This window comes from Colobus angolensis, unplaced genomic scaffold (assembly GCF_000951035.1).
Source record: "Colobus angolensis palliatus isolate OR3802 unplaced genomic scaffold, Cang.pa_1.0 Scaffold251, whole genome shotgun sequence".
NCBI lineage: Eukaryota > Metazoa > Chordata > Mammalia > Primates > Cercopithecidae > Colobus > Colobus angolensis.
In genome coordinates this window covers 2,768,828-2,796,325 of record NW_012115722.1, presented here as the reverse complement: position 1 = coordinate 2,796,325, position 27,498 = coordinate 2,768,828, and the positions used below count along the sequence as shown (strand labels likewise).

General features: G+C 38.3%; 1 protein-coding gene across 1 annotated transcript in view; it reads right to left on the bottom strand.

Annotated features, from left to right (window-relative positions):
• Positions 1-3,898: 3,898 nt before the first annotated feature.
• Positions 3,899-27,498, bottom strand: part of LOC105514943 (chromosome unknown open reading frame, human C16orf97) — a 49,879-nt gene continuing 26,279 nt past the window's right edge. Inside the window, 5 exon segments of the mRNA XM_011946607.1 lie at positions 3,899-3,975; positions 4,509-4,532; positions 4,535-4,563; positions 4,870-4,911; positions 11,644-11,697. Of these exon segments, the coding sequence (XP_011801997.1) occupies positions 3,899-3,975; positions 4,509-4,532; positions 4,535-4,563; positions 4,870-4,911; positions 11,644-11,697 (226 nt within the window).

The window sequence follows — 27,498 nt, the reverse complement described above, 5'->3', positions numbered from 1 at the left end:
TGAAAGCTTCAAGCATGTCAGACATCAATTTGCATATCAGTGCCTGCCATTAGCAGTATGCTCTGTCTTTCATTCCTGTACATAACACTCACTCACTGTCAAAACTAAGGCCTTCACACCAGGCCTTTCCCTTTGTCCACATGCTGCCCTGCCGTGACCACAGTCAGAAAATCAGATCTGCTTAGATGAGGGTAAAAATCAAATCTGCAATGGAAATACTGTCCCCTCCACTATCCACTCAGGTGGCTTCTCCAATTATGTCAGTAACTTTCCTTCCCAGGAGGTGAGCTTCAGAGCATCACGGCTGCCACAGTCATGTCCACACATACCATGCAATATTTCAAGATGCTCACAGCCTCCAAATCTAGGTTTTCTGTGACACTTCAGATGTTTGGAAGTTTCAGAAAAGTGTCAAGAAGGCAAGTGATTTGGACTATACAATGTACAGGTGCAACAAGGCGATGCTATCAGACAAACCAAGAGTTAAGACATAAAATAAATCCTGCTTCAAGATAAAGTGGAAGAATGGCTGGGCTCTCTAACTCGGGTTTCTCGGCACAAGGCCTTCATTAAATAAATCCCTATGAAATGATGGATTGGATGAGTAGAATTGCAAACTGGATATGCTGCCTACTGTTGAAGAGATAAACAGAGTTTTCATCACCTATTTTATCCTCTAAATGATATAGTTTGCCATTTCCGACAACCTCTGACAAGCTCTCTTATTAGCCTAACAGGAATAATCTTGATAAACAAGTAAATATGGTTCAATCCTTTTGGGCTGTTTGCCCAAAATCTGGATTCATTGATCCGAGCTCACGCTTAGATGGGAGGCGCCGACTGTTGTAATCTACATGTAATAGGCATTATGAGGTTTAAGAGAAATAGCTCAGCTGCAGTTGAGTCAGTTTAGGACAGATCATTATAAAATTCCATTATCGCCGCTACAAGTTGGACTATTTGTCATCACAGAAGAGATGACAAGCTCAGAAATACTACATTTGTTATTATCAGATGATAAATGATATTCCATTAAAGCTGCAATACATCATCGGCAAAACTGCAAAGAAGATATCAAACCTATCAGGACTTGACTTATAATTTAATTTTCAAAAGCTGTCAACTAAAATTCCAAAGGCTAAGCATTTTCATTTTTAAAGTTCATCTTATTTATTTTCCTCATCTGTTAGTCTAATTTCGGTGATATGGCAAAAATAACTGATTATGTGCAATGTATAATTCTCTTCTTTTGATTAGGTAATATATCAGGTGTCACTTAGGTATTAAAAATTAAATGACAGATAATAAAACAAGAGAGTTCCATAAAACACATCCTATTTTGATTTACTCACATTTTGAAATATATCAGCAAAGGACAGGTCAATATTTGTTAAAGGCACACACACGCAGCAAAAAAGCATATTTATCGATTATTAAGCACTCTTTCATGCCATCTATGGGGAGCTGAACGTGATTTTCTATTTGGTGTTTATCAAATCTTTTCACAGATGGACAACTATTCTTTAGTTCAATTCTATAAATCATAATCACATATTTCTTCTATATGTGCAAGTGCCCATGTTTCTTTCTGTTATTTTCATCACTATCAAAATTAAGCACTCAAATGCTGACTGGGACAGGAACAATCCTTATCAATTTTTACTGGCACAAACATAAAGACACAGCCTTTCAATATATGTGTGTCTTTCTCACACCCATAGACTTGTAGACATATTTGAAATTATTTGTGGACCACTTGAGACTAGCTATAGGAATAGAATCAGTACATCTGGGAGCTGGAGGGCAACTTTGAGATCCCCTGAAAGGCTGAGAGAAGGAAAAGAACTTGCCCAAAGTCACACAGCAAGTAAGTAAAAATGACTGGAGAAGAAGACATGATCTCGGACACCTATTCTAATTTATTTGCTATAACAGCATGCTGATTTTCAGAGTCTTATAAAAAATGTGATGCTTATTACTCAGTTTTTGGCTAAAACTCTGGCTTATAGTTGGTACTCCTTAAAGATTTTTTAATAAAGTGGACATACAAATGGATGGATGGATGGATGGGTGGGTGGATGGATGGATGAATGAATAATTGCCTACTTCTCTAATCCACCATATGAAGGTGAAGGTCTCGTTCATGTAAATAAAAACTCTGGAGCCTAACCCAATCCCACATTTTAAAAATGTAGAATGTAAGATATTTTCCAAAGAAACTGTGCCCACTGCCTCTCAGGTCTTGTAGAGACACTGAGGTACTCTAAAAAAGAAAGGGGAGTCTCTTCGCCCAACACTGAGCCGATCACAAATATATAGCTTCAAACCACAAAGGGAAGTAAAGGAGCTGGTGCTCATAGGCACCTTCTACTGCTCAGGGATTGTAACACAACCACATGTCCAAATAGGTAAAGCTGCATTTACATCTCATTGGCCCTGTGAGCCACTGGGGACGCCACACATCTATGACACAACAATGTACAGGCAAAATGAAAAAAAGAAGGGAAATAGAGTGAGTTTTCCAAAAACCAAATGAATTCAATTCAGAGGACTCCTTCTTCCCCTCCTCTTCCTCCTCCTCCTCCTCCTTCTTCCTCCTCCTCTTCTTTCTTCCTTCTTCTTGCTGTTCTTCTCCTCTTTATCCTCTCCTCCTGCTCCTTCTCCTTCTTTCCTATGGTACAATATACACAATATAAAATTCACTATTTTAACCATTTTTTAACGATTCATTGACATTAATTACATTTTCAGGGCTGTGCAACCATTGTTACTATTTTCAAAACTTTTCATCGTACCAAGCAGAAATTTTGCACCTATTAAGCATTAACTTCTCATTTCCCACTCTCCCAAGTCCCTGAGAACCTTGAATCTATTTTCTGTCTCTATGAATCTGCCTATTTCATATATTTCACATAGGTGAGATTATATATTTGCTCTTTTGCGAAAAGGACTGTCTTCTTAACTATTAAACTGATACATATTTGTTGCAAATACATGAAGCAATATATTAACTTAGAGTAACAAATAAATGTCTCAAACTTATCTTTCACCCCTTCCTCCAGCCCATCCCTTCTCTTCAGATGTAACCTCTGACAACAGTCGTGTGTGTTCTTCCCTGTGTTTTTCTAGGCTTGGACACTTAAGTTGTATCATGACTTCTAGAATAGGCTCTGGAATCAGACTACCTGAATGTATGATGCTGGGAAATTTATTTAACTTCTTTAAACCTCAATTTCTGCATTTATAAAATGGCATGGACAACAATACCACTCTCTCAGCATTGTGAGCATGAAAGGAGATAAGGGTTTTTTGTTTTTTGTTTTTTTAACATTTTGTTTTTGTTGTGTTTTTTTTTGTGAGACAGAATCTTGCTCTGTCGCCCAGGTTGGAGTGCTGTGGTGCGATCTCGGCTCACTGCAATCTCCCTCTCCCGGGTTCAAGCGATTCTCCTGCCTCAACCTCCTGAGCCCCTGGAACTACAGGCTCATGCCACTACATGGACTAATTTTGTATTTTTATTTTTAGTAGAGACAAGGTTTCACCATGTTGGCCAGGCTGATCTCAAACTCCTGACTTCAGGTGATCCATCCGCCTCAGACTTCCAAAGTACTGGGATTACAGGCATGAGTCATCGTACCCAGCCGAGATAAGGGTTTTAAAAGCACTTTGCACAGTGCCAGGTAAACACTAATAACTTATCAAATGGTAACTGTGTATTATATGGAACTTTGGTTTTTAAAAGCAAAAATGTGATCACATTATTCGTGCTGTTCTCCATCTTGCTTTTAAAACTCCTTCCTTACTGGCACACGTTCGCCCACCTCATGCTTTCTTAACTGCTGTAAAATCTTAAATCTCTATAGTTTGTTTGCAAATACATCCTTTGGGTATTTTAATTTTATTTTATAAAATTACTGGAGCTTGGCATTCTGGAGCCAGCGGTGTTTCCAGGTGAGTCAACACAACTTGAGGACTCTAAAAAATGATGACAAAAAGGAGAAGATGAATCATTTAATGAACTCCAACTGTGTTCCAAGTATTATGCTGATGTCTCATTTCTGGCCGTCACCACACTGTTCTGCCTCTGTGGAAATGATCTCAAAGGTGAAGGGTCCTGTCTCCTGCCTGCAAGCTGGTGGATGTTTCTTGGCACTTGCAGAATTCCACCATCCAACAGCCTTTCACTGGGCCATGAACCCATCCTCAGTGGAACCCATCAGTCTTAGTTTGCTTTGCTTTGTGTGTGTGTGTGTGTGTGTGTGTGTGAAGTTTTGGTCCTGTTCCAAGGAGTGGAGAGGAAAAGGTGGTGGAAAGATGGCTAGTGAATGGGAATTTGAAAAATGTGAGTGAAGAGTTACTCAGTGGGGAAACTGTGGGGTCAGGACCTCCTGAAGATGTGTTTCAGAGAAAGATAGAAGATCACTTTTTTCTTTCTCTAGTTTACCTTCTAGTTTCAGGGGGGAAACTGTGAAGCAGAGTCTTTTCTTATTAAATGAGTGAGATCTTACACAGAAGCATAGGTGAAAGGCAATTTTTAAAGCCTACTACTGTATTCCCAAGCCCCTGTGTGGAAAAAATAAAGAGTCCCTGTTAAGAGGAAAGTTCAGGCTATAGTTTCCCAGTACTCTAGCCAGGAAGCTGCTCGTGTTGAATGCAAAGAAGTTGGAGCAATTGCCATCCAATAGCCCACAGGGTCCCAAGGAGGCCCTGTCTAGCCAGAGAGAGAAAAAGCTCATCTACCATACCATGAAGTCTTGGCAACGAGGAGAGAGTTCCTACCCCATTGTCCTATTGCCCCCCAAGAGGGCTTGTTAGGCTATTAGGTCAGCTGAGTGTGATGGTCCTGACTATAGTTAAGAATGGTTTTACCTTCTGGGACTGGGCTGTCCACACACAAATAACTCGCTGGTCCTTATAAAAAATAGACATAGACAAAAGCCAATTACCCTCTTATTTTTCAAATATTAGATATGGAATTCAGATATTATATTATTAATACATATAAATACCTATTATGAATTATATTAAAACAGTATTATTACTTAAATTATACTTAGCATTATTAAGATCACTATATATTAATTAATTAATAATTATCATATAGTAATATTAGTACTATGTTATATAGTATATAATATATAATTATTAAATAGTAATAATAATTTTTTATTATAATATAATAGATAAAAATATAATTATACATAAGTATAGTAATTATTTGTAATACTAATTTATTATATAGTAATACTAATATATAGTATATTTAATTAATATATATTTAAATATAGTAATGCTATATTAATTAATATACAGTAATTATAATTACTATCTTAATATCTAATACCCATTAATATCTAAATTCAAACTCCTGACATATAGTCTAGTTTCAGCAGTCTGCTTTATATTTAAAGTTACCAAGCTTCATCTACTTCTGATGAAAGTCTGGTGAATAAAGATACTCTTCATATACAGGAACATTTTCCTGGAATAGCTCAGGCCCAAGAAAAAAAAAATTTCCCAGAGGCCCCTTGTCAAGAGTTAGTTTTTTAATTGCCTGGGGCTCCATTTGTCCTCTTATCTTCTAAAAATTCTTCCCAATTTTCCCAGCCATATTTAAGTCCCACTAACTCCATGAAATCTTCCCATATCTTCTCCAATCCATGGATTTCTTCTTTTGATCAGTTCTCACAAGTGCTATATTCTAGGCAACATTGTTGGAGCATTTACTCTTTCTCTATTAATATTAGTTTTGCTGGACTGTAAATGCAGCAAAAACAGTGATGATTTATGATTTTCTTTTGATATCTGTTACACGACCTAGAATCATCTTGAGTGTATACACTGGGCTCAGTAAATATTTGTGGGTTCTAATCTCAAGTCAATAAGAACAACAAAAATCCCTACTTGTAAGGAAAAAAAATGCCCATTTTTTTCTTTTTCTTTCTTAACCCAATAATGAAATCCTTGGGAAAATATTTTTACATAGGAATCTTAATCTGGCCATGCCAATTTGAGAAAAGGATATTCTTTATTTGGTGTGTCACTGGATTTGTGTCAGTTCTTATGACCCATGACTTGAAATGAGATGCGTTAGTAAACATTTACGAGTTTTTCTGTGGTCTCTAAACAGAGCCCTTTGAAAAGAGGCAACTTAGATTCTGGTAAACTTTAGATAACTTAGACAGAGAGAGAGAAGGTCTGTCCAAAGCAGTATTTACCAAATTTAGTTGGAGTTATTTGTAAAAGAAAAGGTTTTGATGGTCATAGAAGGCTTGAGAAATCATGCTTAAACAAAGCTGTGTTTCTTCATTACAAAATTTCTCAGTACTTTTAATATGCTAATAACTTCTAAGAAGGAAAGCATTTCCCAAACTTCATGAAATCCTCTTCACTTGAGCGAGTGTCTATGGGTCTATCATTTTGCGAGTCATTTGTTTTTACCTCTGCTCACGAGTTAGTTTTTTAATTGCCTGTTTAATAATCTGTCACTCACCTGGTACAGAGCCCTCCAGGGAGGTCTTTTGACGAAGCACAAGGTTACCCTGATTTACATCAAGATAGGAGTAATGCTAGTTCCCATCCACCCCACCCCCATCCCCTACCTTTGTAGAATCCTCTTTTGTAATAATGACAGTGTGTTTAGGAGACCTTCATTTAACTTAAGTATTTCTTTTACTAAGCCTGTGTATTTTGCAAATTAATGTTTTTCTTTTCTTTTTTTTTTTTTAAACAGACGTGGTCTTCCTCTGTCACCCAGGCTGGAGTGCAGTAGCATGATCATAGTTCACTGCAGCTTCAAACACCTAGGCTCAAGCGATCCTCCCACCTCAGCTTCCCAAGTAGCTGGGACTACAGGCCTGTGCCACCGTGCGTGGCTCTGTAGATTGATTTTTTGATGGCATAGCAAATCCTATTTCTCAATTGTCACGATGGTATTTATGTGTCATAAATATGTCAATATGAAGTTATTATAAAATAATCCATCCTGTTGGCATATAAAACATGTGTTTAGGCCTGCCAAAAATGCAACTCCTGCTCTCAGAACCAGCTGCCCAAGTACAGAATAGGGAAAAGGGGTGATTAGGAGTTGACAGCAAAACAGTAAAAGCCTATAGTTCTCCACTGAGTTTAGGTAAATTTGTGCCACTATTACATTGCTAAAAACAAATACAAATGATTTGAGGCTAAATTAACATGTTTATATGTAGACGTTAAAGTACTTTTGCAGATCACTCAGGTACCAGGAAAGAAGAGGACCGCCCACTCTATGCTAGTCAGACCACTGATGCAGAGTTTTGTAATCAGTTATGAGTCCTATATTCTAAGAAGTCAAGTGACAATTGTCAAAGTATAAAGAGGAAAGTGAGGGCAATCAAAAGGAGGTTGCACAAGGACCATTAGATCTGGTATAATGTGGGCCTTTGTATGGCTGTCAAGGGAGTTGCCTTCCGATCTCAGTTCTAAGTCCAAGTCAGTGGGTGGATGTTATAGACAGACAGCTTCTGACTGCACACGGGAAGATATGGTCAGAGGCATAAAAAAATAGAAGATATGGTCTCTCACATTCATAAACATCTCATCATGAAGGACATTGAAGCAACTCCTTGGCCTCTACATTTGAAAGTAGATTTAATCATAAGGTAATGATGGAACCAAGCCCACTAGGAATGTATTTAATGTAAAAGTATTTGCGGGTCCTCTAGCAAAGGCAGATGTGCCAAAAAATTATTCACCCAGGCCCTGTTCTGGCAGGGTGGGAAATGTGTGCTTGGTTCCCCTACTTCCTTTTGTGCCCTGGATCAAAGGAACTTGCTCCAAAGTTCTGTCCCAGCTCTGAGGTCTATTAACAAATATATGATAGACTCTTATCAGCTTGTCATGGGGTCACGTAGTCATGACCTCAAGGAAGTCCCATCTTGTCTCTGAGCCCTGATTTACAACTCTGTGAACCAAAGACATTAAATTAGATGAGCCTAAGATTTCCTCCTGTTCTGACATTTCGTGATTTTATAGACATGCATGAAGCAGAGCAGGAGAAGAGCTTAAAAACCCACTTACTTTAGCTAAAGCAGTTTAGCTTTAGGAATCCTCCATTGAAAAACATACCATTTTCATCCATTCTTAGTTCAAAGCATCAGAATACAGATTTGGGTTTTGTGTGTGTGTGTGTGTGTGTGTGTGTGTAGTAAACAGGGATTCAAGGAAATAAAACATGTTTGGAAAGTTGTTTTATATTTATTTTTATTTTTTGGTTTGTTTTTTTGTAATGAGGTCTGACTCTCTTACCCAGGCTGGAGTGCAGTGGTGCAATCACAGCTCATCTCAGCCTCCAAAGTAGCTATGACTACAGGCTTAGGCCACCATGCTTGGCTAATTTTTGTAATTTTTTTTCTTTGTGGAGATGGGGTTTTGTCGTGTTGCCCAGGCTGGTGGTTGAGCTCCAGAGCTGAAGAGCCCACCTCAGCCTCCAAATGTGCTGGGATTACAGGCATGAGCTACCACACCCTGCCTCAGGAAAGTTTTACAAAGCAAGATGGAAAAGATGGGTCAGGGGCCTGGAGAGCTGGATATAAGCTCTTTGAGGAACAAAGGATTTGGGAATGGGAGGAGGGCTTGGAGGGAGAACATTTCCCAGTCAGTCCCAGCAAGGATCAGAGTCCACCAAACATAACCCAAAGGAAGTTAATAGAAGCAGCAGCATTCCCAAAGCCATTTCTGGGTTTCCTCCTAACCACAACAGGAAGCTGTCTCTGATAACCAGTCCTCCTCTGGCTGAGCGCCGTTGTGTGATGTCTCTGTTGCTGACACTGTTTCAGTTTCCCTAGCTGGACTAGACTGTCACTCATGACCAGTTTTTGCTCTCTACAACTCTTAGATGTGATGTGGAAGGCAAACCTGGAGTTTGGAGTTCCAAAAGATAAATGGTGAGCTGGATTCTCTCTACCATCCACCTCAACAAAGAAACTCTAGATTTCGCACCCACGCCCTGTAGCTAAGCTGAATGGGTCCTGCCCATTCTCAGGGACTTACCCAGGAGCTGACATGTCCATAGCTCCCACCTGCAGATCCTGATGGGTCTACCTGGGCCTGAGCTCAGGGCTAGCTGGAAATGGGAGCCAGTACCCTTCCATGAGCAGCACTCTACCAATTTAGGAAAAGAGCTGGTGGAGGATGGAACAAGGTTTCCTGGCCCCTTAGGTCGCCTCATAGTGGTTTCTTAAAGGGCTCCAAGTGGGATTGGGCCCCCTATCTACAGCAGTACCTCATGTGTGACACTCTTCATTGGCCCTTTTCCTTCCCTATCATGTGAGACTCCCTAAAAGTGTTCCTTGGAATCAGTTTCCAAACAAATTATCTGCTCACAAGTCCCCATCAAGGGGGCTACTTTTGGTAGGACCACAGGCTTAGATCCCCATTAAACTCCACAAAGGCCATTTTGGCCCCTGCTGGGTGTAGCAATATTGCTAAGTCCTGTTTCATGGAACTTACAAGGGAAAACAATGGCAGGGCCCCAGTGGAAGTTGCTGTGAAAACCATAGCCCTGGGCACCATGTTCATCCCCCATCGCCCCCATCCCATGCATTCATCTCTGTCTTCTTTTTCAAATTTGATTTTAAATATTTACAGCATCATACATCTTCCCCCACCAGATATTACTAATGAACTGTTATTGTCTGCAAAACCTCCCAGATGAGTGATGGCCAACTTAAAAAGAGCATCAATGTTTTATTCGTGAAATAGAAGCTAGAAACAGAAAATGCTTATGCGGTTTTAGGTCTTTGATCATTATTATTATTGATACTCCAGTACAGAGGAAGCGCTTGGGCAATTAGCTAAATCAAACAGAACTGAAGATTCTATATAGCAGCAATAAAAATTATATAAATATGTAAATGCTTACAAACGTTTAAATCAATAAGTAGGGCACATTTCAAGAAAATGTAAATGTTCAACCTATACATTTCAAGAAAAATGTGGAATACTAAATGCCTTTCCTGAGGGTGAATATCTCATTGGCAAAGAAGAAATTCCAGATACTGCACTGTCCTGCCAGAGAGAGGGCTGTGCCACTATCAATTTGTATTTCTGGATTACAGTGAAATTTCAGAGACCCTCATGGCCATTAACATCAGCTTTCTGGAGTTGACTTGCGCTCTGTCCCCATCTACCCTGCCTTTCTTCTCTTACTGTTTGTTCACAATGTGAACTCCAGATGGAGGTTCCTCTTCTGATTCTGGCAGGCAGCCTGGTTTAGCAGACAGCAGAGAGTGCCTCTCAGTGACTGGTTTCTGAGAGCTACAGAAATTAGAGTTCAAATCTTAGTTGGCCTTTCCAGTGTATGACTTGGAGAATACTAGTTAGTCTCTCTGAATCTCAGTTTCTTTATCTTTTAGGTGGAGATAAGAATACCAACCTAAGCTAATGCAGACCACATGCTTAGTGTGGTGACTGGTGCCTCACAAGTGCTCAGTATGAGTGGCTATTCCCTGCCCAGAATGCAGTAAACGAGCACAATTTCTACAAACTCTGCAGGCTCTGCTTATGGGAGGACCTGCATTTTTAAATGGTTTGTCTTTGCCCAGTGAATCTGTGATCCCAGGTATCCCAGCCTTGATGAGATCATGGCATTCAAGTAAGCTAGAAAATTCTCATCACCACAGATTTAAGGCTTTTACTGGGAATAGTTTCCTTCTAGGTTGATAGGGAGTGGCTGAGAGCCCATGCCCACCACTCAGCCTCCTTGAAGTGGCAGCCAGCACAGCTTCTCCACATGTCATTTTGCTAAGTGGGAGTTCAGGAGGATGAAGACCGTACTGGGAAAATGAAGCAATGGAGAAACACTAGAGGGTGGGAGTCAAACACTTGGGTTCCCCTCCCAGACCCACCACTCATGGCTATGTGACCTTAGGATAATATAAGATAGCCAGGGTCTCTAAGAGTGTGAATCTGGCACCTAAAAGTCCTGGTCTAGAAATTTGGCTTTATTATTAGGAGGGCTAAGTAAGTCCCAGCATAGACTTTTCACAATCATTGTTCAGACAGAGCCTGAATGCCCCTGGCTGTTGAGCATGTCATGGGACACAGGAGATTGGCTATTTGCTGGATGCTCTCAGCAACTAAGAAATTTCCACCCTTCTCTGATTTTTTTCTAAGTCTACCTTGAGACTGAGTCACTTATCTCTGTGTTCCCTAAAACAGAGCACAGTATGTGGCACATATGCATAAAACAAGTGTTTGTTGGTTGAAGAAATAAATGCATGTACTGGGGGGGATGAGTATGGGAGAAAGGATGAATGGATTGATGACTTGTAGGCAGAAAGCAACAAAAATAAAAAGAGAACATACTGAAATGTCTTGGAATGTAGTCTAGAGGCAGTGCTCCTGGACTGCAGATCATGTACTAAGCTAACTGCAAGGAACCCTGCAGTATTTGGCTTCACACACGTACCAATTCTACAGAAGCTCCAGCAACCCAGATATAAATGCTGCCATGCACCCCTGGTCCATCTGTGTTCCAAGAATCTGAGGCAGAATCAGATGCTGGGAGTAGGATGAAGGGCACAGGATGCATTGCTGACGATCACTTTCCAGCCCCAAGCCCCAGGCTCCTTCTCTTTTGCCCTCCTATCCTTACTGCTGCACAAGTGACTCACCTGTATTAGACCTTCAGGCAAGGCAGAGTCATAGAAGCCCACTCTGTCGCAAAGATGGAAAATTGAAATAATAAATGGGGGCTTTGAAGGGAGAACATAAAGAGGATGAGAGGAATTGTAGCCTCCACATGACATCTCTGTTCCAGCTGTACCTCCAAGGAGCCCCAGGACCCACTTCCTCTTTCCACTCTTCTCACTAAGCTTTGGCTAAGTCAATTTCCATTTGCAGCAAAGGATGCTTGAATACCACAAGGCACAACGTTCCCTCCTTTTATCTGTGTAATCCTCAGGGTTCAAAGCAATCTCTAATAAGCTAGCTATTGGTGCTTTTTTCTCCTTGGAGAGAAAATAAGTAAATCTCGTAAAGATATTTGCCTTCTAAACACCTGATCTACTCCTTTCTCTGAAAGTATTTGGCCCAAAAATGTCTTTCTCAGGGAGTTGGATAAATGGAGTTTGTTAAGGACCTAGATGCCAGGAGAGAGAATTATGGAGGTGATGATTAGCATGTTTCCTCATCCATGAGACACTCTGTACCTCTAGGAGATGGTTAACAGGCATCTAGATCTCCACAGTGGGTTAGGAAATCAAAGGTTCTCAACCATCACCACCACATACCGCAGTGAACAAGCTACCCTGGTAACTAGACACAAATTCTGCCACAGTCTCTTTGGGGTTTAATTTTCACGGGACTCTGGTTACAAATCATCAAAGAAATTTGAACCAGTGGCAGTGCACATACAGTTAATTGAGTCACTTTTTCCCAGGATGTCAGCTTTTGTTGCTATTTCTATTCTGAAACATTGACTCACACTGTTAATTTAAACTGTGTGTGTAACCGTGGAGATTTCATTACCTTTGGCATTCTTTTTTATTCTGTCCTAGAAAATCTAATTTCAGAAAAGAGAGAAGGTAAAAGTCACTTCCACCCACTGCACTCGAATCTTTCACATACACAAAAGTTTCCATTGGTCTACTGGAAGAAATCCCCATTGGTGCCATTTTCTACCTTGTTGCCTAATGAAATAAGAAAGGTGTGGCTCTGAGAGATGCCCTCCAATGTGCCATTCCAGAGCCAACTCTGCAGCAACCTTAACTCTGATCTGTGGTTTACCAGTCCATAAGAGAAGAAAGTTGAACGAGATGATCTTGAAGGAAATTTCTAGCTTTGACATTCCAGAAAAATTGCCCCATGGTAGCCTTTTCCTGAGTGTACATCACAGAATACTGGTTTACTCCTTCATCAGGCCATTCAAAAGGTATTTACCAAACACCTCTTTTGGCACCACGGGGTGTCTAGACACTTGTAAACTGCAATGGTAAAGAGCATGATTCTGGTGTCAGAGGCTTGTGTCTGAGCCCTGGCTTCACATCACTTACTAGCTGTGTGAACCTGGACAAGTTCTGTGCCTCAAATTTCTTATCTATAAAATGCAGTAATCATCGTATCTGCCTCATAGGGTTATTGTAAATATGAATGATTTAGCCTATTTATTGTAAAAAGAAAGAGTTATGTGCCAAAGTACTTAGAACTATACCTGGCCTGCAATAGGTGTTGTTTTTTGTTGTTGTTATAACCCTGGTGAGCAAAATCCAGCATAGTCACTCTCTTCATAGAGCTTACAGTCTCATATGGGAGACAGATGTTTATCAAACATTCATTCAAACAAAGATAAAATGCAATTATGGCAAGTTTTATACATGTATATGTTGCTGTAAGAGCTTAAAATGTGGATATTTTGACCCAGTTAAGGAAGGTTTCCCTAAGCATGAGCTTAGATGCAGAAAATAATACAGGAGTTACTTCAAGGAATGGAGGGTGTATTTTAAATATGGGCAATACTGAAAAAAATGAAAGAATAAAAGGAAAGGCATTTCAGGCAGAGGAATCAGCTTGTTTAAAGGCCTGTGGAGGAAGGAAGCAGGTGCAATGCCCTGATGCTGATTCTGTGTCCTCCTGCATACCTAGGTACATGCTAGGATTGCATGTCCCTGCCTCTGTGAACGTGGATGTGGACATGTGACTTTTTCTGCCCAATGGAATGTGAACAAACATTTGTGTGTATGTACACCATGCCTGCATGGAAGCCTCAAGAGCTAGCGTGCAATTGGCCATGCTTTCTTCTAGTGCATGCACACCCCTGCAGGCTGCCACTGCTAATACACACTGGATACATACTGTAAGCAATAAATGAGCCTTTTTGCATTTAAGATGCTGTGATTTGGGGGTTGCTTTTTGCTGCAGCTCAACCTACCATATCCTGATTTATAGAAAAGGTCAATAAAACTGGCAATAAGAGAGTAAAGGGAATTAAGGGGTAAGGTACGATAGGGCATTGGTTAGAGTCAACAGTAAAAAGATTTTGTTTGTCAAGTTAAGGAGAGGTGATGCCATCCTAAGAGCAAAGGCAAGTTACTGAAGGGTCTGAAATGTGGAGAAAAGATGGGAAAGAGGGCAAAGAGTGGGGAAGCAAGAATAAATAGACCTGGGGAGTCAACTGCATGGCCCAGGCAAGAGATCATGATAGTTTTGCTATAGTGGTGGTAGCAGAGATAGGAAGTAGTGGACATCTTTGAAATCTATTTGGGAGGTTGGAATTGATGGGACTTTGGTGATGGACTGACTAACTATGAGCAGTGAAACAGGAGGAGGCTTCCATATTGCTGGCTTGTCCGACTGGACAAATGATGGGGCCACTTACTGAGATGGCTCATAATAAGCAAGGAGCCAAAAGCAGGGTTTCAATTAGCAAAACTTTCTTGTGTCCAAGAACGGTTTCCGGCAGAAGGCTTATACCAACATTAATTCATCAGCAAGAAAAAAGTGCAGGTATTTCTAAAAATAATCCCAAGTACTCTATCATGCAAGCAAAGAATGTGCTTCAGAAAAAGAATTTCTTTCCCCACCACCCAAAGGAAAACATCCAGAAAAAATATTATTCCTGTCATTTTTGCAGAGGTGGGGGATTTTTCCTCTTGATAGATTATGATAAATATATTATGCCTATGAAGAGTCCAAAAAGGGAAGTAAAACTTGTTTGTTCTATTTGACTTCATTGAAAGTAGTAGAAGTGACACAAAACTTTGAGTCAGAGGAGCCTGTGTTTGAACCCGAGATTTTCCACTTACTAGCTGGGTGAACTTGGGTCAGTTACCACATTTCTACACATCCCAGTTCACTCATCTATACTACTGACACAGAGAATTAATGTTAACCTCTTACTGGAGGGATTATCTGATAGAGATATTAACAGGGGGTTTGTAATAGAGGTGTGAGACCTGGATAAGACTATTCACTTCTCTTTCCCTATGAAGATCTTGTTCAAAGAATTCTAAACAGAAGAAACAGTAGCTAATTGGGATTATGACTCCTGCTTCAATTCCTTCATATAGAGGTTACAACTGGGTTGAACAACATTGCTTAAGCCAAAAAACTAAAGTAGGACTCTGGCTTTCTGCTTTTGCTTTGAATCTGAGGTGACTAATAGTCACAGACAGCAGAGAGGAATGGAAAGAGAGAGAGTGTGGCCAGTCCTGATTGGGAGGCTGGCTCTTTCCAGGTGTTCCTGCCTTGTGAAGACAGAGCATGCAAGAGGAAGGTTGTATTTCCCTTTGATCTTTACCTAAGTGAGTCTGTTACCAGTAGCACATGGGCCAGTAATGTTAATAATATCTACTGGTTAATCTAATAGCTACTGTGATTTTGAAATGCCATTGAGTACAAATAATTTTTCTCAAATCTCTGAGGCAACGGTAATATAAAATGAAAATATCAGGGATTTCTACTGGTGAATACAATCACAGGTACCATTAGTACCATTACAGCTTGTTATGTACATTCATAACAGAAGATTACAATTCTAATAGGTAGAAGTTAGCAGAGGTACTTTTTTTTTTCTCATCCGAGTTTATTCCTCTACCCTACTGGGATTCTACCCAGGCACCTACCCGCTTCCCCACCCCACCAGTGTTCAGCACCTGCAGAAGTCTTTTTTTGGGTTTGTTTTTTGATTTTTTTTTTGAGATGGAGTCTCACTCTGTCACCCAGGCCGGAGTACAGTGGCACCATCCTGACTCACTGCAACCTCCGCTTCCCGGGTTCAAGGGATTCTCCTGCCTCAGCCTCCCAAGTAGCTGGGATTACAGGCACCAGCCACTACACTCAGCTAATTTTTTGTATTTTTAGTAGAGACGGAGTTTCAACATGTTGACCAGGCTGGTCTCGAACTCCTGATCTCGTGATTCACCCGCCTCAGCCTCCAAAGTACTGGGATTACAGGCGTGAGCCACCGAGCCCGGCCCGTTTTTTTTTTTTTTTTAATGTAATAGTTTTATTCAGGTGTAATTAACATACCATACAATTCATCCACTTAAAGTGTATAACTCAGAGGTTTTAGTGCCTTTCAGAGAGGTGTGCAACTGTCACCACAATTTTAGAACATCTTTATCATCCCCAAATGAAACCCCATTCATGTAGCAGTCACTTCCTCCCCACTTTCACCCAGACCTAGGCAACAACTAATCTACAATTTTGCTATTCTAGACATTTTATATAAATAAAATCATACAGGCCTGACATGGTGGCTCACACATGTAATCCCAGCACTTTGAGAGGCTGAGGTGGGCGAATTTCTGGAGGTCAGGAGTTCGAGACCAGCCTGGCCAGCATGGCGAAACCCTGTCTCTACTAAAAATATAAAAATTAACCAGGCATGGTGGCAGGCACCTGTAATCCCAGCTACTCGGGAGGCTGAGGCAGGAGAATCACTTGAACCCGAGAGGTGGACCTAAGATCGCACCATTGCACTCCCAGCTTGGGTGACAGAGTGAGAAACCATCTCAAAAAAAAAAAAAAAATTATGCAATATGTGACCTTCTATAATTGACTTTTTACACACAGTGTGTTTTCAGGCTTCATTCATGTTGTAGCATATATCAGTACTTCATTTCTCTTTTTTTGCTGAATAATATTCTGTTATATAAATACAACAATTTGATTTATTCATTCATCTGTTGCTAGATATCTGAGATGTTTCTGGTTTTGGCTATTATGAATAACGCTGTTATAAATATTGGTGTACAAGTTTTTGTGTGGACATAAATTTCTCTTGGGTCTGTATCTAAGAGTGGGATTTCTGGGTCATGTGGGTAACTCCATGTTTAACTTTTGAATAGTCATTCAAATATTTAAAGTGACTGTACCATTAGTTATTCAAATATTCAAATAAACTGACTGTACCATTTTACATTTCCACCAGCACTATATGAGAGCTTCAATTCTCCACAACTAATCTAACACTTGTTTTACCTATCTTTTTATTATACCCGTCTTAGTGGGTGTGAAGTGGTATCTTATGGTTTTGAAGAGTATTTATCTGATAGCTAATGATGTTGCACATATTTTTATGCACTTACTGGCCATTTGTTTTTCTTCTTTGGAGAAGTATATATTCAAGTTCTTTGCCCGTTCTTAAATTGGACTGTCTTTTTATTATGGATTTGTGTATGTTCTTTATATATTCTAACATAATTTTTTATCAGATATTTGATTTTCAACTAGTCTCACATTCTGTGGATGTCTTCTAACTTTTTTGATAGTGTGCTTTGAAGAGCAAGATTTAATTTTGATGAAGTCTAATTTATCTGTTTTCTTTTGTTCCTTGTGTTTTTAGTAACATAGCTAAGAAAGCTTTGCTTAATCCCAAATCATGAAGATTTACTTCTTTATTTTCTTCTAGCAGTTTTATAATTTTCACTCTTATGTTTATATATTGAGTTACTTTTGGTATACAGTATGAGGGTATTTATTTATTCTTTTATCTGTGAATATCCAGTTTTCCCAGCACAATTCATTGAAAATACTGTTTTTCCCCATTAAGTTATCTTGGTACCCTGATCAAAAATTAATTGACTATAAATGTGAAGGTTTAGTTCTTTATTTAAGACTTTGTTTTTTTCTAGCTTTATTGAGATTTGATTGACAAATAAAATTGCATGTATTTAAGGTATACAATATAATATTTTGATATATGTATACATTATGTAATTATTACACAAATCAAGCTAATTAGCATACCCACCATCCCACAGTCTCACGTGGTTATCTTTTATATAGTAAGAACACTTAAGATCTATTCTCTTAGCAAATCTCCAGTATACAATAGGTATATATTATTAATTATAGTCATCGTGGTGTGCATTAGGTACCTCGAGCTTTTTCATCTTGTAACTGAAAATTTGTACCCTTTGAACAGCATTTCCTCATTTCTCCCACTGCTTTGCCCTTGGTAACCACCATTCTACTCTCTTCCTATGAGCTCATTAAAAAAAAAAAATTCATATAAGTGAGATCATGCAGTGTCTTTCTGTGTCTGCCTCATTTCATTTACCATAATGTCCTCCAGCTTCATCATGTTGCAAATGGCAAAATTTCCTTCCTTTTCAAGCCTGCATAATACACCACATTTTCTTTATCTCTTTTTCCAATGAGAGATACCTCGGTTGCTTCCATATCATAGTTATTGCGAATAAAACTGCAATGAACATGGAAGTGCAAATACCTCTTTGACATACTGATTTCAATTCCTTTGGATATATACCCAGACACAAATAAATTATTGCTGGATCATATGGTATTCTATTTTTAGTTTTCTGAGAATCCTCTATCCTGTTTTCCATGATGGCTGTACTAATTTACATTCTCACCAATAGTACACAAGGGCTCCTTTTTCTTTGCATTGTAACCAACATGTTACCTTTTGACTTTCTGATAATAGTCATCCTAACAGGTATGAGATGATATCTTAGTGAGATTTTAATTTTCATTTCCCTGATGATTAGTGATGCTGAGCACCTTTTCATATACCTACTAGTCATTCGTATGTCCTCTTAGGAAAAATGTCTCTCCATGTTCTTTCTCATTTTAAAATTGAATTATCTGGAATTTTGCTGTTGAATTGCTTGAATCTCTTATATATTTTGGATATTAACTCTTATGGGATATACAGTTTGCAAATATTTTCATCCATCACATAGGTTACCTTTTCATTTTGTTTATTGTTTCCTTTGCTGTACAGAAACATTTTAATTTCATGTAGTCCCTCTTGTTTTTGTTTCCTGTGATTTTTGTGTCATATCCAAAAAATATCATTACCAAGACCAATATCAAGGAGATTTTCCCCGTGTTCTCTTCTAAGAATCTTACATTTAAGTCTTTATTTTGAATTGAATTTTGTTTATAATGTCAGATAATGGTCCAACTTCATTCTTCTGCATATGGACGTCTAGTTTTCCCAACAACATTTATTGAACAGACTATCCCTTTCCCACTGTGTGTTCTTGGTGCTTTTTCAAAGAGTAATTGACTATATATGCCTGGGTTTATTTTTAGGTTCTCTATTTTGTTCTATTGGTCTATGTGCCCATTTTAATGCCAGTATCATACTGTCTTGATTACTATAGGTTTGTAATATAATTTGAAATCATTATGTGTGATAACTCTAGCTTTGTTCTTTATGCACAAGATTGCTTTAGCTACTCAGGGTCTTTGTGGTTCCATACAAATTTTAGAATCTTTTTGTTTTTTTCTATTTCTGTGAACAGGGATTGAATTGAATCCATAGACCACTTTAGGTAGCATGGTCATTTTGACAATATCAATTCTTCAAATCCATGAATACAGACTATCTTTCCATTTATTGGTGTCTTCTTCAACTTTCTCCATCAACATTTTATTGTTTCCAGTGCATAGATTTTTCACTTGTTAAATTTATTCATAAGTATTTTATTTTCTTTGATGCTATCATAAATAGGATTTTTTTTAAATTTCTTTTTCAGTTCTTTGTCTTGTTCCCGATCTTAGAGAAAAGTTTTCAGGTTTTCACTGTTGACTACAATGTTGGCTGTGGTATTGTCACATATGGCCTTTATTATGTTGGGGTTCATTCTTTTTATACCTAAATTATTGGGAGTTTTCACATATGCGGGTTGAACCACCCTTGTATCCCAGGAACAGATCCCACTTGGTCATGGAATGTTATCCTTTTAATATGCTGTTGAATATGGTTTGCTACTATTTTGATGAGGATACTTTGCATCTATGCTCATAAGGGATATTGGTCTGTAATTTTTTTTGTAGTGCCCCTATAAACCTAGAGTAATGATAGCTTGATAACATAAATTTGAAAATATTCCCTCCTCTTCAATTTTTTTTGGAAGAGTTTGAGAAGAATTGGTAGTAGTTCTTGTTCAAATGTTTGGTTGAATTTATCAGTGAAGATATCTGGTCCTGAGAATTTCTATGTTGGGAGATATTTTATTATTGATTCAATTTTCTTATTATTGGTCTGTTCAAATATTCTTTTTCTTCATGATTCCATCTCTGTAGGTTGTATGTTTCTAGAAATTTATTCATTTCTTCTAGCTTATTCGATTTGATGGCATGTAACTGTTCATAGTAGTCTCTTATTATCCATTGCATTTCTGTGGTATCAGTTGTAATATCTCCTCTCTTCTTTCTAATTTTATTTATTTGAGTCTTTCTTTTTTCCTGGTAAGTTAAATAAAATCTTGTCAATTTTGTTTATCTTTTCAAAAATGCAGCTCTTAGTTTCACCGATCTTTTCTATTGTTTTTCTATTCTCTATTCCATTTATTTCTGCTCTGATCTTGTTATTTACTTCATTCTTATCTAGTTCTTTGGGGTTTAAAGTTAGATTTTTAAAAAATATTCCTTTATTCTTAATGTATGCATTTGTTGCTACAAAATTCCTTTTTTGAACTGCTTCTGCTGCCTCTTATAAGTTTTGGTAAGTAGTATTTCCATTTTTGTTTCTCTCAAGATATTTTTTATCTTGCTTTTGGTTTCTTCTTTGACCCATTGGTTGTTTGAGAGCGTGTTAATTGATATCTACATATTTGTTATTTTTTCAGTTTTCCTCCTGTTATTGATTTCTAGCTTCATACTACTGTGGTCAGAAAAGATACTTGATATGATTTCAAAATTCTCAAAATTTTTGAGACTACATGTGATAGAACCTGGAGAATGTTCCCAGTACACTTGAGAAGAATATATATTCTGTTTCTGTTGGTTGTCATGTGTGTATGTCTGCTAGGGCCATTTGGCCTAAAGTGTCATTCAGATCTAATACTTCCTTATTGATTTGCTGTCTGGATGATCTACCCATCATTGAAACTGGGATATTGAAGTCTCCTAGTGTTATTGTACTGCTGTTTATTTATCCCTTTATATCCGTTAATATTTGCTTTATGTAATTATATGTTTCTATGTTTGGTACACATATATGTGTAATTATTATACCATCTTGATAAATTGACCTCTTTATTATTATATAATGACCTTCTTTGGTTCCTTTTACAGTTTTTACTTAAAGACTATTTTGTCTGACATAGGTATCCTGCTCTCTGTTTCCATCTGCATAGATACCATTTTCCATCCCTTCACTTTCAGCCTGTTGTGTCCTTAAAGCTGCAGTAAGTTGCTGAGGCAACTTATAGTTGGGTCTTGTTTTTCTTATCTATTTAGCTTTTTTATATCTTTGGATTAGAGAATTTAATCCATTTATATTTAAAGTAGTTGTTGATAGTTAAAGACTTAAGACTTACTATTCTAATTTTGTTCATTGTTTTCTGGCTATTTTGTCGTTTGTTTCTTTCTTCTTCTTTTACTGTGTATTTTTGTAATTTGGTGACTTTTATGTCATAATATGCTTTTATTCCATTACGTTTTATGTATCTACTATAGGTTTATGATTTCTGGCTATCATAAGGCTTACATAAAACATCTTACAGTTATAACAGTCTATTTTATGCTTAAAACAACTTAACTTTGATCACATACAAAAACTCTACACTTTTACTTTCCCTTCCACATTTTATGCTTTTGATGTCACAAATTTCACATTTCTAAATTGTATATTCATTAACAAATTATTGTAACTGTAGGTTTTTAAAATAATATTGTCCTTTCACTTTTTATTTTTTGAGACAAGGTCTCAGTCTTTCTCCTGGGCCAGAGTGCAGTGGCACAATCATAGCTCACTGCAGCCTCAAACTCTTGTGCTCAGCCACCCACCCTTTAACTTTTATACTAGCTTAAAGGCAACTTACATACCACTATTACAGTAATAGAGTATTCTGATTTTGACTACATACCTACCTTTACCAGTGAGTTTTATATTTTCTTATGTATTCATGTTACTAATTGGTATACTTTGAGTTCAGCTTGAAGAACTCCCTTTTAGTGTTTCAGGTCTAGTGGTGACAAACCCTCTGAGATATTATCTGTGAAAGTTTTTATCTCTCCTTCATTTCTGAAGGACATCTTTGCTGGGTAAAGCTTTCATCCTTGACAGGTTTTTTTTGTTGTTTGTTTGTTTTTCTCTTTCAGCACTTTGAATATATCATCCAACTCTCGGCCTGCAAGGTTTCTACTGACAAATCTGATGCTAGCCGGTTGGAGGCTCCCTTGCATGTGACAAGCCTCTTTCCTCTTACTATTTTCAAAATTAATTGTTTTTGTTTTTTGATAGTTTGATTATAATGTGCTCTTTTTACATTTAACCTGTTTAGAAATCTTTACGCTTCATATAACTAAATGTATATATTTCATCCCCAAATTAGAAAAGTTTTATCATCATTTTTTCAAACAAATGTCTGCTTCTTTCTCTTTCTTTTTTCCATCTAGAACTCACATAATATATATTAGTTCTTTTTATGGCATTCCATTATCCTATAGACTATTTTTTTATTTTTCTTTGTTCTTTTTTATTTTTTTTTCTCCTCTGACTGGATAATTTTAAGTGACCTGTCTTCAATTTCACAGATTCCTTTTTTTTAGCTTGATCAAGTCTGCTCTTTATGCTATTTATTGCATTTTTAATTTTATTCATTGTATTCTTCAGCTCCAGAATTTCTGTTGTTCTTTTTTTATATAATGACATCTCTTTGTTGAACTTACAATTTTGTTCATGTAGTTTCCTTATTTCCTTCAGTTTTTTATAAAAACTATTATTTTTAAGTCTTTGTTAGGCTATTTGCAGATCCCCATTTCTTTGGGGTCAGCCACTGGTTATCATGTTCCTTTTGTGATGCCATATGTTTCCTCGATTTTTATCATGTTTCTTTTTTTCTTTTCTTTTCTTTCTTTCTTTCTTTCTTTTTTTTTTTTTTTTTTAAGATGGAGTCTCAGTCTTGTCACCCAGGCTAGAGTGCAGTGTCGTGATCTTGGCTCACTGCAACCTCTGCCTCCTGGGTTCAAGAGTTTCTCCTGCCTCAGCCTCCCAAGTAGCTGGGATTATAGGTGCCCACCACCATGCCCAGCTAATTTTTGTAATTTTAGTAGAGACAGGGTTTCACCACATTGGGCAGGCTGGTCTCAAATTCCTGGGATTACAAGTGTGAGCCACTGCACCTGGCCAATTTTTTTCACATTTCTTAAAGTCTTGTATTGCTGTATTCTCATTTAAAGAAGGAGTCATCTCCTCCAGTCTCTACTGACTAGGTTTTAGAAAAGAAACAACTTCATCAGCCAACCTGGCTAGGAATTCTTAGGTCCTCTGAGATATTTTCTATGGATGAACATGCTCCACACTTCTCTTTTGGATAGTAGTTCTTAAGATTGTATGCCTTCTCTTGATGCTAAAAAATCATGCCAGGGTCTAAGAGTCTCCTGTTTGTTTTTCCTAAAGAAGTGCCCTGAAATGCTCAATTTTGTATGCATTTTCCAAATCCCACAGAGTCAATCTGACTGCCTGTATGTGTCCACAAGATATCTGAAAAAGCTCACACTTGCCTTCTGCAGGGGTGCATGCAGGGGGCTGGCCACAGGGGGAAGGCGTGTTTGAGACACATGGAGCATTGGGAGTCTTTGTGGGTCAGTTGGTGGGGTTGGCCAGCTAAACATTCTAAGAGACTGGTGAGCAAGCTTCCTGATGGAGTCTGTGGTACACTGCCCTTGGTTGACTTCTGAGCCCTGGTTGCATTGAAAACCTGCCTCTCTTCTCTATTGCTAACCTCTCTCAATCACTCAGCCATTTCAATCCCTTTAGTATTCTGGGTGGGGCAAGAAATAAATGGATCTTTGGGCACAGTGTTCTGCAGAGCTGAGGAAGCTAGATGCTTACTCACTGCACTCTAACTTTCCTCCCTGGGAAAAACTGCATGCCGAGGGGGTGTCTCTTAGCACTGATCTGTGCAGTCTTGGGAGAGGTGATACAGATAAAGTAAAACTGTTTTTCTTATGCTCTTTAATATATATATTCCTGGAGCTTTATGCTTTAATAGTGTGCTAAACTTCTCCACTGGACTCCTGTACTCCCACAAATGTACTCTTTTTCATGAATGGTGGTCAAAAATCTTTCTATACGAAGATAACTGAGAAAACTTATATTTCACCATTTTGCTGACATTCCTCCATTTAAAGAAGCCAATTTTATCTTCACAACAGTCTTATGAAGTAAGCACCATTATTTTTCTCATTTTCCAGACAAGAAAACTGGTTTAGAAATGGTAAGTTATTTGTTAAATATCAAATACCCAGAAAGAGGTGAAGCTGGAATTAGAACCTATGCGTGTGTCACTACAAGCCTTGTGCAGCCTGAGATTCAGCAATAGCCTTGATTCTGGCCATTCAGCCAATCAATAGACTTAGGCTTGATTTCTTTCAGAACAGAATTCTTCCATATGATATGCAGGTAGAGGAGTTCAGCCTATCAATATTTCAAGGTATTTAATGTCCTAGAAATATTCAAATGCTGTTGACACCTTGAAAGGTACTTAAGCATGTTTCAGTGGGGAGCTAAAACCTCATAAGAGCATTACTTTCTCATTGCCAACCTCAGTGTTAGCCCTTAACTGCATTTAGCTGTCCAGTGCCAATAGACATAAAAGCCCAAAAAATTTCAGCAGCAGAAACTTCCCTCTTCCCCAGGTGCCTACCCTCAGGTTAATGGCGAACACATTTTTAAACTGGCACTTTCAAGGACTCCTCTTCTTGATTTGCTATTTGAAAAATCAAAATATTGTAAACTTTCAAAGGTTGCTTTTCTGATGGCAAGCACAGAGATTAATGGATTTTTTTTTACTTTTTTTTTTTTGTTCTTTGAGATCTAAAGGATATTTTACATCCCTGAGAAATTCCAAGTTGCCCTCCAAGCTCTTATCTGACATCTAACCAATCTTTAAGTTTGACTAGGCTTATCCAGGATATAACTACAGATTGTTCATTGTCAGAGGAAAGATTTTTGCCCCCAGAAGCATATATGTATGTCTCTCAGAGGATGCTAGAGGATAAATGATCAATGAGAGAGAGAGATGTGTGCTCATTCACAAATGCCGGTGCATACGTTTTCTCCAGTTGACTGCCAGGTTTCTCTCAAAGTTAAAGAAGAAAGGGAAGTTATACATTCTCAAGTTACTTGGAGCAAGGTTAAACAGGGATCATAAAAATATACTGATAAAATGACACCAAATTCCCAAATATCTGTGATATTCTTGTTTCTGTTCTTGAATTATTATTAATGGTATGCATGCCTTAATTTCCTATGGTGTATAAAAGCATAATTGTTTTCATCATGGGGTCATAATTATCCATTGTCACATTGCCTTAGTTTATCTGATTAGCTCTTATCACACCTAGGAGATAATAAAGTAAGAAATGTTAACAAGACTAAGAAAATTGTGTTTGCTTATTCTAAGATGAAAGGAAGAAAAGAAATATTCATTACATTGAGTATTTTCCAAGTGGACTCTTGCAGATGGTGCTCAGAATTGGGAGACACTGGAAAGATAGACATATTGAAGAGACTAAGGAATGTAACACAGGTAAATCCTATAGCACAGTGCTTAACCATGGTAGGTCATGGTAATTAATTGTTTTCTTCTTGGCTATGTATAGAAAATAGTTGCCAGAGCTAAGCCAGTTTGATCTGACTTGTCCCAGGAAAAATAATTGTCAGGAGAGTTCTAAATTATTGGTGATGCCATGTTGCCTTCCTTCCAGGAGGTGTGCAGAACCACTTGGGGCCATATAGTTTTCTCCTAAACTATGTAACCTACAAGGAGATTCCACTGAGGGGTACTTCTTGGACCTTCTAAGCTCCAAAAGGTCAAGGACAAAGTATCTTTTTGCTCACCACTGCATCTTCCACAGCACCTGGCTCATAATAAGTGCTCAAAAATATTTTTTCAATTTAAGAATGTTGAGTATGGACATATCATATTAAACTGAACTGCTGGATCAGATGTCACAAGATAAACTATCTGCTTCATCGTCATGTGCATGAGAAATTTATGTTTGGGTTCTGAGACAGTCTCATTCTTCTTCAATTGCATAGCAAGAAAGCATACCACTCATTCCTAGTTCTTAGAAGACCAAGAGTTCCCTTCAAAAAGGAACTCTCCTTAGTGGTGTTTACTGAGAATTCCACTGACATCATGCTTGATAAGACTCTCTGACAGCACAACTTCAAAATATTTGATCATAAAATCCTCCAAAATTTGCAGACATTAAGCTCCTGACTCCCTCAGGCAGTGGAAAGGTAATTTCCACCATCTTGGCTCTTCCTCTTCTCCCTAACCTAGGGAAGGTTTGAGGAGTTGACTGGGAGTAAGTAATTTGAAGCTATTGACAGCATGGAAGAGAGAGGGAACAGAGGCATCTGGTTCTGTTATTTTCTGTCCATGCAGGAATTCTCTGAGACACCAGCCACCTTCTGCTTTTTGGCCATTGTTCCACATAGGTCTCGATTTTCCCTTTGACTCATGCCTCCTCTCAGGCTACTTGAGACATGCTTAATATTGTGAGATTTATTTTGCTTCTTCCATGACATTGGGGCATGGTCATCTCTGCAAGCCTGTTTCAGGATCCTCTTTGAGTTATCCAAATCCTCCCCTCTGTGTCCTCCTTGACACTCACTTCCATTCCTAGCCCAGGGAAACTTTACCTAATCTAAGGAGAAGCTGACTCAATACACTTTTTCATAACATTTTGTCTTCACCTTGTTTCTCCCACATCCTAAAGACTTAGTCCCTTAAAATAAAAACCTAGAAGACATTCACTTTCCTTCTCTGCTTTCCACTCTTTCATTTCCTCTCTTCTGTGGCTCCTTTTGGTGTAGAGAAAACCTAGCTTCTTGAATGAAGTGGGGTGATGTGTTTAGGGTGGGCAGGGGGACAATAGAGGGAAACTGTGGTAGATTTTTTTTTTGAGAAGATGGCCACAATAAACCTTTCCATCCCTTTACCCTGTCCCTCTGCAATGTGACTGCTGCTCCCCCAACAAGAGGTAGAATCTATTTTCCAACCCCTCTTGAATACGGGCTAACCCTTTGTTTTACTTTGACCAACAAAATGTAGAGGAACTGATATTGAGTGATTCTCAAGGCTAGACCTCAAAAGTCCTTTCAGCTTTCATTTCCATTCTCTTGGCATGCAGTGGGCATGATGTGAAAGAAGCCAAGCTAGTCTCCCTGGAGAAAGGAGAATGAGTGAAGAGAGAAACTCAGCTGATGGCCAGCACCAACTGCCTGACATGGGGTGAGGTCATCTTGGACTTCAGCCCAATTAAGCCACAAAATCACAAAAAGACTTATGAGCCCACCCTAAGCAAGGACAGCAGAAAACCCCATTGCTGAGCTCAGTCTATAATGCTTACCCACTGCGTTAAGAGTAAACAAAATTACAGTTATTTAGGCCACTAAATTGTTGCACAATTTTTTTTTATTTTCTTTCTTTTTATAATTATACTTTAAGTTCTAGGGTACATGTGCACAACGTGCAGGTTTGTTACATATGTATACATGTGCCATGTTGGTGTGCTGTACCC